Raw genomic sequence first — 15,749 nt, forward strand, 5'->3', positions numbered from 1 at the left:
TGTTGTGGCCTCTCCCGTTGCGGAGCACAGGCTCTGGACGCGCAGGCCCAGCGGCCATGGCTCACGGACCCAGCCGCTCCGCGGCATGTGGGATCCTCCCGGATCGGGGCACGAACCCGTGTCCCCTGCATCGGCAGGTGGACTCTCAACCACTGCGCCACCAGGGAAGCCCTCAAACAAATCTTTTTGTAAACATATGTTTTCCTTTTTCTTGGGTAAATATCTAGGAGGAGAAATGCTGGGTCACAGGGAAGATGTAGTTTAGCTTTATAAGAAACTGCAAGACCTTTTCCCAAAGTAGTTGCATTTTTCTATACTCCCACCAGTAATGTATGAGGATTCCAATTGTTTGTGGTTACTTTTGCAGCTCTTTGCTTCAGTCGCACACTTAACTTTGTCTTGTACACATGACATGTGTTTACTCTTATGATAGGGCCAACCCTGATTGTTTGTGGTTTATTACTTAAAGCTCCCCCCCATTTTCCTGACTACTAAATGTATAGCCAAACTCTAGATGGAGTTGCTAAAATGTGAATTAACTCTATGAGATAATAGCTTTTCCTGAAAGCTTATGTGTGCCGAGCATTGTGTTAAGCACTTTATATGCATTATCTCACTTAATCCTTACAGGAACCCCATTATACAGATGAGGAAACTGAGGCCCAGAGAGGTTAACTTGCTCAAAGTCACATAGCTTGTAGGTGGCCAAGACTTGAACCAGAGTCCGTAATCTATTACCATCATGCTATAATGCTGCTGCCTAAGGTCCTTTGTCCAGAGGCTAGCAGGAAAAAAAAAAAAAAGAGCTTCTGTGTTCCCTCATCTAACCCCCTTATTTTTCAGCTGAGGATACGAAGGCCCAGAGAGGAGAAAGGACTTGCCTGTAGTCCCCTATTAGTTAATGGCAGAGCCATCAGAATCCAAGTCTCCTGCCTCCCAGTCAGGAAATCTTTCCACTCCAGTGCACAGCCTCCTTCAATGCTTTGGGCAATTCGGATTTTATTTCTAGCTTTTTAGTGTATGACAAGAGTCTGAAAACCACTTTGAGATCTTTGAAAGAAGCGCGTGAATCTAGGAGGGTGGAGTAAGGTCAACCTTCCCTTTGGGGCCAAAACATAAGGTCATAAATTGTCAAATTTGTGTCAATTCATACCTAAACGTTATCATGAAAAATGTTTCTCCTGCCCACTCAGTCTTCTCTGGGAAACAATGTGAAGACTTGGGGTATTCTGTGGGAAAGGAATGGGAAAGGAAGAAGCCAGAGGGCATTTTTCTCTTGGACTCCCACATCGCCATCTGGTGGAAGCCTTGCGTTTTTGTTTTTCTTCGTTTTTCTGCTCACACGTTTGTTGCCCTTTTCTGTGCCACGCCCTGCGTTAGGAGCGGGGATCTAGATGAGACTTGCTTCCTGACGTAATGGAGCTAAAACTCTAGGGGGCGGGGGGGCTACCCAGACCCTTACAACGCCATGTGGTCAAGGCCCTATTAGAGGCAAATAAGACAAACCTGCATTTTCGTTCTGGCTTGGCTACCTAGCAGCTGTGTTACCTTGAGCAACGTCACTTAACTTCTCTGCGCTCCGGTTTCCTCTTCTGTAAAATGGAAATAATAATAGAAAGCGCTCACTGTAGGATTTTGTGGCAAGGACTGAATAAGATAATGCTGGGAAAGCACTTAGCATAGTGCCTTGAACATATTAAATGTTCAAAAATGTCAGCTGTGGTTACTTCATTATTAACAATAAGCGTATGGTGCTGTGAGGCCCAGAAGAGAGGCATTTAACTCAACCTTGGAGAGCTCAGAGAAGACGTCCCCGCGGATGTGACATCTGAGATGTTTTGAATAGGAAGTAGCCATTCGGACCCTTTCTCCACGTGGAAAGCAATATCCGCAACGTATGAATAAGGAAAACAACAGTGTTCACCTCCCCTCACCCCTGCATCATGAGGCATGGCACAGCATCCTTGCCTCGGGGGTGCCAGGGGTTTCAGTGAGGGCCTCTGAGCTGGAAGATGACGTGGGAACATTTAGGAATTCTTGGAATCGGGACCCAGACCAAGTGAGAAATTGGTTCCCACAGTGGGTAGGCAAAGCCTGACTTGAAATTAGATGCTAAGAGAAAAATCAAGACCAGTTGTGTCAACTACCACGTGTTTGTTTTAATTTTGACTTTGTTTGGGGGCAATAATGCTTCAGTGGCTCTTTATTCATCCAACATTATGTTCAATAGGCATGATGGAGCCTGCTCATTTCCCACTGCGTCAAAACATGAATAATTCTGGGCCCCTCAGCTGCTCTCGAAATTTTGCCTGGCACACACCATGACCACATCTGATTCTGTTCATACTGTTTTTCCCTGCCAATGCTTAACCCTTCCACATTGTCCAAGTTTTACTCATCCTTCAAGGTCTAGACTTTCTCATTTGTTCATACATTCATGAAATATTTTCTTTTTTAATTAAGTTATAATTGACCTATAACATTAATTAGTTATAAGTGTACAACATAATGCTTCGATATTTGTATGTATTGTGAAATGATCACCACAATAAGTCTAGTTAACATCCGTCACCACACAGAGTTACACATTTTTTTCTTGTGGTGAGAACTTTTAAGATCTACTCCCTTAGCAACTTACAAATATGTAGCGCAGTGTTATTAACTATAGTCACCATGCTGTACATTACATGCCCAGGACTTATTTATTTTATAACTGGAAGTTTGTACTTTTGACCCCCTTCACCCTTTTCTCCCACACACCTCCCAGCAACTACCAGTGTTTTCTGTATCTATGAGCTTGCTTTTTTTTTTGTTAGATTCCACATAGAAGTGAGATCATGCGGTATTTGTCTTTCTCTGTCTGACTTATTTCACCTACTCCATTGTATATATACACCACGTTTTCTTTATTCATTCATCCATTAATGGACATTTAGATTGTTTCCCTATCTTGGTTATTGTAAGTAATACTGCAGTGAACATGGGGATGCATATATCCTTTCAAATCAATGTTTTCATTTTCTTCAGATAAACACCCAGAAGTGGAATTGCTTGATCACATGGTAGTTCTATTTTTAATTTTCTGAGGAACCCCCACACTGTTTTCCACAGTGGCTGCACCAATTAACATTCCCACCCAACAGTGCATGCGGGTTCCCTTTTCTCCACACCCTCTCCAGCACTTATTTCTTGTCTTCTTGATAATAGCCATCCTAACAGGTGTGAGGTAGTAGCTCACTGTGGTTTTGACTTGCATGAAATATTTCCTGAGAATGTACTATGTGCTGGGCACAGTGGCAGGCGCTAGAGATATAGCAGTGAACAAGACAGACACAATCTGTCTACCTTCCCAGAGCTGACAGTCTGTCTGAAACTACAGACATGAAAACAAAGCACTGTGACCATGTGTTACCAGGGCTTTCTCAGACAAGGGATATATCTAGAATAGTGCTTTCCAATTGTTTTCACCACATAGCACACATAGATAACATATATGACCCCCTAGGATAAATGGATAAGAAAGCAGCCTGCCAGGGAGCTCTGGCCACTCCGAGGGCAGAGGGCATCAATACCTCAGGCACACCTAGCATCTCTGGGAGATCTCTGGTTGAGAATCTCAAGCTATGGCCCATGGCATTGCTGTTGCTCTCACCCCGCTTTGTCCTTGCAGGCTGATGGGCACAGAAGGGATGCTGCTGCAGATGGATGCGCGCTCTTTGTTATTAGCTAGAAGTTGGTAAGAGTCACTCTTGCCTCTTCAGCATTAGGCGCAGACTGGAGGCTCCAAGGAAGCCTTCCCAGACAACTGAAGCCTAAAAGGATCTCTGTCTTTTCCAAATTCCTACATATTTAGAGTCTTCAGCTCACAGTTCAGCTTCTAATTCACCCCCATAGTCTGACATTGTATGCTGAGAGCATAAGACCATCTTTTGTCTCCTCTATAGCAATACTACACATGAGAGGGCTCAGAAGTACTTCTTAAGTGTCATGTTTCAAGACAAAAGAAATCTTATTGGAACTTAAGAGGGCCTTCAAATGGAAACGGCTTTGCTATCTAAGAGAAGTTCAGTGCCCAAGCCATCTTTTAAAACTTCAGAGAAAAAATCCCAGAGCTGTAAGAGAATGAGGTCATCCAGCTCCAGGCCAGTTTGGAGTTTTTCTTCTCTGAGCACAACCAAAGGCCAACCAAGATATCCCACAACCCCAGGAGATGGGGTCGAGAAAGCTATTGTTTATATCATGAGCAAAAGGGAAGAATTCACAAGCAAAGAGAGCCAAAGGGGCGTCTTGCAGAGAAAACAAAGACTCCTGCTGAAATGAAACAGAAGAGTCCACATCTTTTCCTTCACTGGGACTCCCTGAGAAAGGTTAATTCTCTCAGCATCAAGAATCCTGATGGCTAATGAAATGCAGATCCAGTTTAGAAATGATGCAACCTCCAGGAAGGCTGGGGGGCAAATCTGACAAATTTTAAATCATCTCTGTGCATTGCTTGCTCAAATAGTTCGTGATTCAGTTACTAGGCAGGAAACCTTCCTGATTTCCCTCTCTGGCCCCGTCTCTCTCCCACTCTTGGGAAGCTACATTGCTACTTTCCTATACTGACACATACAATTCACCATCCCAAACTGAACGTGGGCATTGGAATGCCTTACCCTAAAGAATGTAAAAGATACTGCAAAGGTAGAGCTGTTAACCATAAAAAAGAAAATGTGTGTGGACATGTCTGTAATATATATATATATATATATATATATATATATATATATATATACACCTTGTTCTGAGCTTCTTATAACTCTACGAGCTAGAAAAAGCTGGGCACAAGAAGAAATGCCTGACTTCAAAAGAATCATTTTCATAATTCTGCTTCAAAAGTCACTCTGAAGAGATACATGGATGGGTCAACATATTCTCTCTTCTTTTCCCTTGTCCCTAGGAGTCTCTTGACTCTTTTTTATTATTGATTTCTCACAGCCCCAAGGCAAAAATATGAATTAGGTAAAGTTGATGTTTAGCACTTCCAAGCGGTCCCACCCCTAGAGCCCGTTTCTGATTCTTGATACCCTTAGGAGTATCTTCTAAGAAATAAAATGGTTCTAGACCTCATTCTCTCAGAATCTCTCAGGTTTTCAAGTGTCAAAGGAAATAGCTAATCTATCAACACGAAAGAAAAATCAATCCCGTATCAACAGGAGAGGGTTAGGGGAGCCTACAGTTAACCAGGAGCCTCCTTCTTTGGTAACCTGTGAAAACTGCCCTCTCTTCCGTGAATGATTTTGTAGTTTAATCCTAAGGACAGGTGTTAATAGGGGAATTTACAGATCCAGCAAACAGGTCACTGTTGGCCAATGAGAGAGGACGAGGCACAGGTACTGTTTTTTGTTTGTTTGGGTTTTGGTCATTGTTATTGCTGTTAACCTTCCCCTGTGATTCCTAAGTGCAGCCAGGGTGAAGAACAACTTGGAGGGATGAGCTTGGTAGATTGGAGAACACAGAAGTGAAACAGAAGTGAAAGAGAATGGAGTTAAGGGAAGACAGGTAAAGAGAGATCTTCTGATTCAGGGACTTGAATACCAACCTGACATTTTGATTTGAATAAGAACAGCATCAACAAGGTGGTATTTTAAGAAGGTAAGTTTGGCAGATCTCTATACAAGATGGAGTATACTGAGTATACTGGCAGTGATGGAAAGAAAAGACTTGCCAAGAAACTAGTTAGGAGGTCGGTATAGCTCTTCGAGGTGAAAAGGGGTGAAGGTCTGATCTAGGGTGGTAATAGCGGGAAGAGAGTAAGAAATGAACTTTAGGCACATGATGTCATGTCTCTCCAAAACTAAGCCCAACTGAGACTGAAAGTGGGTGCAAACACTGAAATATACTGACATACTTCAGGTATTTTAAGTTCACCCAAGTTGTCTGTGTCCCTCACTTCACAGCTACCTAGGTCTACTTCCTCCCAATCAAGCCCACAAAGATGCTTCTCATCAGATGAACCTTTCAGGTTCTCCCACACCCTTAATTAAACACATTTGTTCCAAAGACTGGTCAGTTTGATGATTAGTACATGCTGAACAGAATACGATGAACCCAACTGGCTCGTCCTCTTCTCCTCCAACACACCAAAATACACCCAACTTTCAACTTCTCCTCCATATTATCAATCTCACCTGCTCATGCCGGACATGTCTGACCCTACCTACCCTGGATGCTCATGTAAACAAGATATGGGACATTTTCAGCATGCCAGAAGACTCCCTCATGCCCCTTTCCAGGCAATACCACTCTCTTCAGAGAAAACCATTATCCTGGATTCTATCACCATAGGTCTGTTGTGCCTATTCTCGAACTTCATATAAATACAATCATAATGTACTGTGAATAGCTTCTTTCGTACGTCATAATTATCTGTGAACATAATTTATCCATGTCTTTGCATGTAGCAGTAGTTTACTCTTTTTACTTGCTATGTAGCATTTTCTTGTATGGATATACCACAATTTCTTTGTCCATTCTCCTGTTGATGGACATTAGTTATTTCCAATGTGTGGGTCATTATGAATACTGCTGACACGGGATCAACTTATAGCAAAGCTTTTTTAACAAGCCCCACCCACACTGTTCTGGGAAATTTTCTTTAATTCTTGTAATCCCTTTTTTTGGTTGTTATTCTCTCTCTCTAGAACTTCTATTATTCAAATGAGGAATCACTTGGGCTGATCCCTTAATATTCTTATCTTTTTGTTCCTAGTTTTCATCTTTAAAAAATACTATTTGGAATTAGATAGTGGTGATGGTCATACAAAACTGTGAATATAATTGTCACCTAACTGTACACTCAAAAATGGCTAAAATGGCAAACTTTATTATATATATTTTACCACAATAAAAAACATTTGGCCCCTCCAAAAGTTCTACTTCCTGAGAGATTTCCTCTACTATTTCAACCTTTCTCTTGAATTTTTCATTTCAGCCATCATGTTTATAATTTCTAAGAGATGTTTTTATTTTTTTTGTTTTCTATATATTCCTTTTTTGCAGCCTTCTGTTCTTGTTTAATGGTAGTTTTAAAAGTTTTTTTTAAAGCTTTCTTTATTTACCCTGTGGAACCAATTTACTCCAATTTGCTTTTTTCTCCTTGCTTTTCTCTCTAGTCTTCCAAGGTTTGGTAATCCTTGCCTTCTCATTTAAGAAGAGAGTACTAGTATTGACTGGGAGGTCTAAGAGTGTGGTTGCCACTGAGGTAGAGGAGGTGGGAGTATGATGGCAGGGGATAGCTTTCTTTCACGGACATCGTAGGATAGCTTTCAACCTGAGCTTTCCAAACTGTGGCTTGCAGACTCTCTAAAGCCGTGCTGTCCAACATGGAAATGAAATTAAAAATTCAGTTCCTCAGTCACACTAACTACATCTCAAATGCTCAATGGCCACACATGACTAGTGGTACTATAATGGATAGCACAGATATGGAACATTTCCAACCTCACAGGAGTTCCATCGAACAGCACTATCTTGCGGGGTCATGAAATCAGTTTAGAGGGTGACAACCAACATTTAAATAAATGAAACAGGAAGTCTCATTAGTATTGTTTTTTCACATAAACATTGTTTGTTTTCACATAAACATTTCACATAAAATATTGTTTTATATACACATAAGCATGTGTGCAAAGCATCGTGGATCACAGTTAAAAAAAAATGAAAGCACTGCTTTAAATTATATGTGCACAACTCTGATTTTTAAAGAGAGAGAACATGAGGATAACAGAAATTCCTTGTACCTAGTAGAATCCTCACTTCTTGTGATGGCATCAGCCATAGCCCCATATCCCTATAGGAAACTTGGGACCTAGGGCATCATTAAAAAACAAACCAAAAATCACCTTGGGACAGCAAAATCACAATATGAAAGCTAGATGTGATGGGCCTTAGGGACAAATACACTCCCTATTTCTTCTGTCATTCATCTTTCCCTTTTTACAAAGCGTCTTTTTTTGAAGTCCAGTCTTTCTCCCTCTCTCCCTCTCTCTCCCTCTCTCTCTCTCTTTCTTTGATACAGGAAGAAGAAACTAAAGCTAAGGGGGGTATTTTGAGATTTGTCCATGGCTACAAAACTAGTGATAGAAAGAGCCCAGGTCTCCTCACCTCTAAATCCAGAAGTTTTTCTTCAAAGTCTTCAGGGGCAAGCAGTCCTTTAAGGCCCTGAGGTGCAAACCAATATGTTAAATAACTTGACTCATGAATGTTACCCGGATACAATGATAATGATAACAGCTAACATATGTTTACTATGTTTTAAACACTTTATACGGATTAACTCATTTTTACCCTCACAACCATCCTCTGAAGTAGATCCTATTTTATCAATCAACCCCATTTTTCGGGAAGGAGAAACGCAGTGGAGGGATGTTAATGAATTGCCCAAAGTCACACAGCGAGTGAGTGGCAAACTCAGATAAGTTAATTTCTCCCTAAATTTTAATTAGCCTAAAGGTAACAGTTACCATTTATTAGCACGTACTAATAATCCACACAACATGACTATGCTTTGTCCCACAGTATCAGTGCTGCAGAGGGATTCTACTCTATTAACTGTACGAAAGTTAACAGCTTTGGGTTCAAATCCTCCAAACTAATGGATATGATTTATACAACCCAGGTTATCTGCTTAATGCGATTCTATAAACCTAGAGAGGAGGACTTTTGAAATATGTGTTTAAAAGTTTGGCTAGTATTCTTCAAACTTGCACATTTTATCTTGACGCATAATTAAGCACAAACTGGCTTGATAACGTGGGTGGATTTATTTCTTAAGATTCGAGTGCAAACTTAAAAACCAGAACAAACGAAGCTTTTCATCAAGGAAAACGTGAAAACCTAAGTAACAATCCTGCAATCGTGCATTTTAACAGAAAGTAGAAATATGAATACATTCTAATTTGTAACTACATTTGAAAATTAAAATATTTCTCTCCGAATCCCAAATACCACACAATCTTTCATCTGTTCTCACCTTGTTACTCCAGAAACATCTGTCACATGCTAGCAGGAAAATATAGGCGAGGATTATTAATCAGTCTTTATGACCAAAGAAACATTATTCTCCTTAACTTCTGACTTTTTGAATCATTCATGTGTATCTCAGTTCCAGAAAGTGACACAATTATACCTCCATTCCAGAAAAAAAAAAAATCAATACGAATATCAAATATCAAGGAGGCAAGGTGCTTTCATGTAATTAAAGCAAAGTCACAAGTGTTCGTCTTAAAATGTACATAATTGCAGGAAATTTTTTAAGTACAACTTTATTTGATGGCTGACATGTAATAACAACAATGAACAATTTAAACAGGTATAAAAAAGGTAGGATCAAAATCTTTACGCTCAAATACTTGAAAAGTCACTATGAATATGGAAAGATCTGTTTACATAAACACGTATATTTGCTGAGGAAAAATCAGGGGGTAGTGGCATCTCCCTGGTCCGTTAACAATATTTGGATTTTCGCAAAGAATTAGCAGCACCCAACCTTAAGTGTTAATTACGCGTTTCTAAAGGACCCATACAACAGATTAGTTGGCAGTGTTCTAGCTTTTGGGAGATGGGAGCGGGTGAGGGTTCAAATATCTGAGTACGCATGCACTCACACATTTAAAATCACCATTCCAAAAGGAGGGGACTCACATACTGAAAAAGTCTAAGAACATCATCCTTAGAGGATCGACAGTGGGCCAGAACAGTGGAAGCTGAATAGTAGTCTACTTGGTAAGAATGGTTTTTCACTCTTAGAAGGCAAGTTGGGAAGGATGAGAATACTCACATACACATAACTCAGGGAGACCTTGCTTCAAATTTTACATTGCAGAACACTGAACATTCTTGCTTATAATAACACCAGATGATTTTTCCTTTATACCACCATATACATAACATTTAAATATTTTCTTTATAAATATTCTAGAGCAAACAGAATGTGTTTTGTTGCAGTGGTGGCCCACATCTGTACAAAGCAATGTAAGCAACATATATATATAGGTGTGTATATATATATATATATATATATATAAAATGACTAAGAAAAAAGTGCAAAGAATAACAGTATTACGAATTTTTTTTTTTTTACAGTAACTATGGTTCAAGTGTGAATACCTATCAGGGATATATAATCCCAGATTTTAATTAAAGATTCAAAAAGAAGCCCACATACCAAGTTACTGCACAAGTATCAGTCCCTTAGTGAGTAACTTCCCTCCTCCCAAATCCAGCATTTCCAGTTTCTGAACTCTTCTCAAACAGAAAAAAAGTGGTAACAGTGTGTTCTTCCCTTTAAGTTCCTAAAAGTCATCCAAGTTAACTAATAATTCAGAGATTAAATCAAGATAGTAGGGAAGTCATCATCATAACCCGCTTTTGCTAAAATTAAAGCAAAATGAAAGGCTTTTGGTAATACAAATAATTGATCAAGAATCAAATCAGCAACAGCAAACAGACCTTAAATTACAAGTGTGATTTAATACACTTTAAAATCAATCCCTGCTATCAAAGATAAGTTCAAAGTCTAAATCCTCTCCCAGGTTCAGTGCTGTGCAAGGGTTGGAATTCTAAATACTTATGATTTCATCACCTTTTCTAACAGAGAAAATGCTTCCTGTTAAAATTTGAGTAACTTTCTATTATTTTAACTCTTGGTTTGTCTTATTTTGAACAAACGCAATGTTCAGCATTTTTTAAGATGTACTTTTACTCTTAAGTCATTCAAATAATTACAGTTACTGATTTCACATCTCCAAGTTTCAAAAAAGCAGTTGAATTTCCCTTTAAGTATATTACTAGATAGTTTTTGGTGCGTTTATATTGTTTTATTCTTACTTCAGGCACTGTAATTATTCACAATATTATAATGATTCTATGTGTAACCCACACAACAATTATGAATGCTAAAATGGTTTCCAAGGTATTACTTGATTCTGTATATTATGATTCAAGACAAATGGTTGGAAGAGAATTTTAAAGCCCTGCAGCACTTCTGCTTTGAGTAGTGTTAATATATTTTTTTGGTCATGCTTAATATTTGAGCATCTTCTGAGCTAGGAAGACAATAGACGTTGGAAGTTGCAAATTTCCTCAAACTACATTCTACTCCAGCTCCAACTTATTTTGTTCAACATTAGATATTTTTCTTTAATGAAACAAGTATATCTTAGGCTAATTTTTAAAAACAGGAATTTTGCTCTAAAATTAATAACACAGCTACAGGGAAATAACTTTTCAGTTTCAGCTTCACTAGAACTATGCAAAACTAAGTCAAAGTAGACTCGACAACTATTTTAATCACTTTGGGTTTTGTTTTTTTATTACCATGATTTTAGAATGATACACTTTACATTCTAACAGACAGCTCAACAAGGCTGAAAACTCCAGAACTGAAAAACCACCAGGCCGCCTCCTGCACAATTCTAAGTAAGAGAGCAGCATTTTATTTGCCCCCATACATTCGCTCAATGTCTTTGAGGTAATGGTTCTTCAGTTCCTTCCTTTTGAGTTTGAAAGCATCAGTGACCAAACCAGTTTCAGGGGTCCAGGGCTCTGGGCTTAAGCGAACCTTGATTGGAGTTTCAAATCGCTCCAATTTCACTGAAATGAGAAAGCGGGGGTAGGAATGAGGGGGAAAGAGGGAAAGAGAGGGAGAGAGAGGGGAAAGAAGGGGGAAGAGTGATGAGGGTTAGGAAAATGGGGGCGAGTGGGAGAGAGAGAAACAATAAAACATGAATTTTGCAGGATTCACCTAGATGATGCAGGTGATGAGGCAAACTTAACGGTATGTTAGAGTTAATTAATGATACCACCACCTTACAATTTCATTTTATATTTCTCAAAGTACACATCAGTTGTTTCAGTTGAATGGTTTTGGACTATGCAGTTTTTTTTCCTAATATATATGTAGACACCCTCCTCTTCAGAGTCTTTCTATCTGTTGCGCCTTCTGCCTGGGATGGCCTTCCCTGCTGTAGTTGCATGGCTCACCTCCCTACCCCATCCACGTGTCTGTTCAAATGCCACCGCCCCAGAGAGGACTCCCTTGACCACTCCTAACAAAACAGAAGTCCCTTTGTCTCTCTGTATCCTCTTATGCTATGTCTTCTGCAAAATACTTATCACCGCCTCATATATTATATATTTATGTCACCTACTAGAATGTAAGCTCCATGAAAGCAGGGGCTTTGTTCTGTTCACTGCCATCCATAGGCTACACTGAGCCCTCAAGAAACATACATATTTATTCATTCATTCTACAGAAAATTAGCCTCTAGACAACTGTTCTTCGCAAGCTTTATTTTAATTCAAATAAGAATCAAAAGGGGGGTTGTGAGTTTCATACTCTTAAACGATATAAGAACTGATGCAGCACGTATTGGATTTGAGTTAGACAACACAACACATGTTGAAAGAAACGTAAGAAAATGGTGAAAATAAGGACATAGGAGCAATCCATACAGTACTCAATAATTTTAAACTCAATAAATTATATTCAATGAAGTTACTTATTATTAATACAAGGTCATCCTTAAAATTCTGAAGGCCTACTAACAGTAATGTTAATCTACAGATGAGCTTCATTTTATATGCAATTATTTAAAATAGCAATTTCGAAGAAGCAAACATCTGCATGTTTTAAAACTACTGCTAAACAGCCTAGGTAACCTGAGAAACAACTTGGTTTTCAGTGATAAGCACAAAGAACTCAAATTCAATGAAGTTTTTGTTCTAATGCTAGTCTGAGCTTTACGAAAGCTTGGGTGAATTAGCGAGTTTCTCATTAAAATAAGAGAAAAATATAAAGCTGAGTGTGAAAAGTAATGTTTCAAATTACTTAGAACCAACTTCCTAAAAGTAATGCCTAAAAATGTAATAAAGGAATATAAAACTTGTTCAAATTAACCATATCTACTCTGATGATAGATTATAGCTCAGTTATACAGAGGTGCCTGAAATAAGGTCACATTTGGATCTCAAGGGAATAGTTAAATTCTCAAATACTGATCTGGCTCCAAAACCTTTTATTTCATATTACTTTACCTACTTACACAGGTCGTATTCCAGAAACACTGACAACAATGGGACAAAGCAGGTACGTTATTTCAATTGCGCACAAGCAAATTAAGCATTTTTTTTTTAACGCTGCATTAGAGGTTTCATGGTTTTGGAAACTCAACATTAGCTAGTACCACAAGCTATAGAGAGCAACGGGCAATCACACAGTTTCCTATAAATTAAATAAATTTATAAATTGCAAACAAGTGAAAAAGATTAGGGGAAGAAAAAAACAGAAACTATTTTACACGTGGCATTTTATCAGAATTACCTAGGACATTATGAAATGCGACCTGCAGGTGGCAGCAAATGTCAATTTTTCTAGCCACTGATAGTTGTCAAATCACCCCAAAACCATTATTTTGCATTCTTATGATACTATCTATACCTTGCACTTATATTTAAAACATGAAGAGGCCTGCTATGAACGATGTATGGTTTCAGGCAGATTTAACTGAAAACAATCAAAACTATTTTATACCTTTTGGCCTAAGTCTCTGAAATTATAATTTGAAGCAAAAGGTTAGCAAAATAAATCCTCTGTGGCACACACGAGCTTGAGTTATTTAGATTTAGCTCATGATTAGTGTTCATTATCCAAATCATGAATTGTTCGATTTCACGCCTCAATCCAAGCACAGGAAAGTTATGCGGGCCTAGCAGGTCCTAGAACTGTATTCCATTTTCCAGCCCGAAAAACTTCCCCCACTGTTGCTTTTACACAGGTGAATATTCAATGACAAATTATTCAAGTCACATTCTGCTCCATTAGTACGTTCAGAGAGTGACTAAGAATAACAGCCTATTGGCTGAAATACTTTTCTTTTTTTCTTTTTTTTTTTTGTGGTACGCGGGCCACTCACTGTTGTGGCCTCTCCCGTTGCGGAGCACAGGCTCCGGACGCGCAGGCTCAGTGGCCATGGCTCACGGGCCCAGCCGCTCCGCGGCATGCGGGATCTTCCCAGACCGGGGCACGAACCCATGTCCCCTGCATCGGCAGGCAGCCTCTCAACCACTGCGCCACCAGGGAAGCCCTGAAATACTTTTTAAAATACTACATTTAAAGAAAAAAAATGAGGATTTGTATCAAAGAAAATTCTGGAAGTCTGGTGATATTAACATTAAAAAGTGTGATATGTCAATAATACTATAATTAACAAAACCAACTTTAAGAAAAAAATTAAGCTACTGTCTTTATGCTTATACAGTAACTTACTTTGCAGATTATGTTAACAGGTAACTGCTATTTAAAACTTTACAGTGACCAGAGTTAACTAGAAGAATGTTCTTCTTGGGGAAAATAGTTTTTCAACTTCAACTTGCTAACAAATGTTACAAACTATATTTTTTAACCAAAGTGGAACCCAAGTAGTTAATTTAAAAAATAAATAATAGTAGCCTAGTTCGGGAAACAGGTGTGCTCATGTATCTCTGACAGGAGTATAAACTAGTCCAGTTTTTCTGAGGGGAAGAGGGAGTTATTTGGCAACATAAGGGAAAAAAGCTTTTAAAATATACATTTTTCTTGACTCAGATAATCCATATTAAGAAAATAATTACATAAGAAAATAAATGAGAGTAAAAGATATATATTCTATTTGTTTACAGTGGAGGGAAAAAGTCTAACAATAAGGACTTAAGTGGACACTCCTTTACTGGAATACTGTTTAGCTTAAAAAAACGGTAATTCAATTCTATATCTACTGACTTAGAAGAAAGCCGATGACGTTGGTAAGTTAAGTATATATAACAAAATGTAATGTCACCACCCAAAGGTAACTACTATCAAGTGATTTTTACTTCCTCCTTTAAACTTTCTGTATTGTCCAGTACTTTATAATGAATATAGGCACCTGTAATCAGAAAAATGACATTTTCATTTTTTAGGAGGGAAAGCAATAGGTTAAAACTAGGTTAATCGCTTCCAATTAAACATGAAGAGTACACAGTTTATCTCTGCTCCCCTGGAAAATAAACAGTTTAAAAATAATTTTTTAAATTCAAAAGGTATTAACCACAAAGGAAACATAGAAATGAGAGAAAGAGGACACTGGGTGAGAAGGCCCAACAAAATCTTAGAAGACCAAAAGCTAACAGGCCAGCAGTTAACTGACTGGGAGCCAAGAGAGCTAAAAGCTAACTGCCCACATTGAAGAACGCCAACAAGAGGCAAACCAATCTCCCGAACCCGTAGACAGAAGCTGAGGGACAGAAGACAGAGATGAGGGGCATGCTGAAAACAGCAGGGCTGGCCCTCATCTGTTCAGAGGATAGTTCTCCCTCATCCTGCTCTTCCCCAACCAGGCTGGAGATAGATTTACCTTTTGGAAAAACTGAACTAAAGAGACTCTGGACTCAGGACACTTACAATAGAGGGAGGGAGTAAGGCTGAAAACCTAAAGGTTCAGTGAGGGGAAGACCTACCCACCCCAGCCCCAGCCCCCTTCCAATGCCCTTTTTTTTTGGCTACCAGAATATTGGCAGTCATGCTAATATCTCCCAGGTAAGAGACTGCAGAAGTCTCCTCTGGAGAAGTGGAATGACTCAAGACACTAACATTTGAATAACTTTTCAGTGAAGCCCAGCAAGCTTTCCAAACAGCTTTTTAGAACCTCATTCTCAAATATGAATGGACAGACAAGGATCAGCAGATATAT

At 39.0% G+C, this 15,749-nt stretch overlaps 1 protein-coding gene across 5 annotated transcripts in view; it reads right to left on the bottom strand.

The window, feature by feature from the left end:
- Window positions 1-8,785: 8,785 nt before the first annotated feature.
- Window positions 8,786-15,749, bottom strand: part of ACSL4 (acyl-CoA synthetase long chain family member 4) — a 76,366-nt gene continuing 69,402 nt past the window's right edge. For 3 of the 5 annotated variants that reach the window (XM_029240271.1, XM_029240272.1, XM_029240267.1), the window contains one exon: window positions 11,355-11,634. In XM_029240271.1, coding sequence (XP_029096104.1) covers window positions 11,477-11,634 — 158 coding nt within the window. In that variant the 3' untranslated portion in view covers window positions 11,355-11,476. Of the gene's footprint in view, window positions 11,635-15,749 lie in introns of all 5 variants that reach the window. The other 2 variants (XM_029240270.1, XM_029240268.1) reach the window with 1 other exon arrangement.

Source organism: Monodon monoceros, unplaced genomic scaffold, assembly GCF_005190385.1.
Source record: "Monodon monoceros isolate NGI ecotype Baffin Bay Population unplaced genomic scaffold, NGI_Narwhal_1 Super_Scaffold_22, whole genome shotgun sequence".
NCBI classification, from domain to species: Eukaryota; Metazoa; Chordata; class Mammalia; order Artiodactyla; family Monodontidae; genus Monodon; species Monodon monoceros.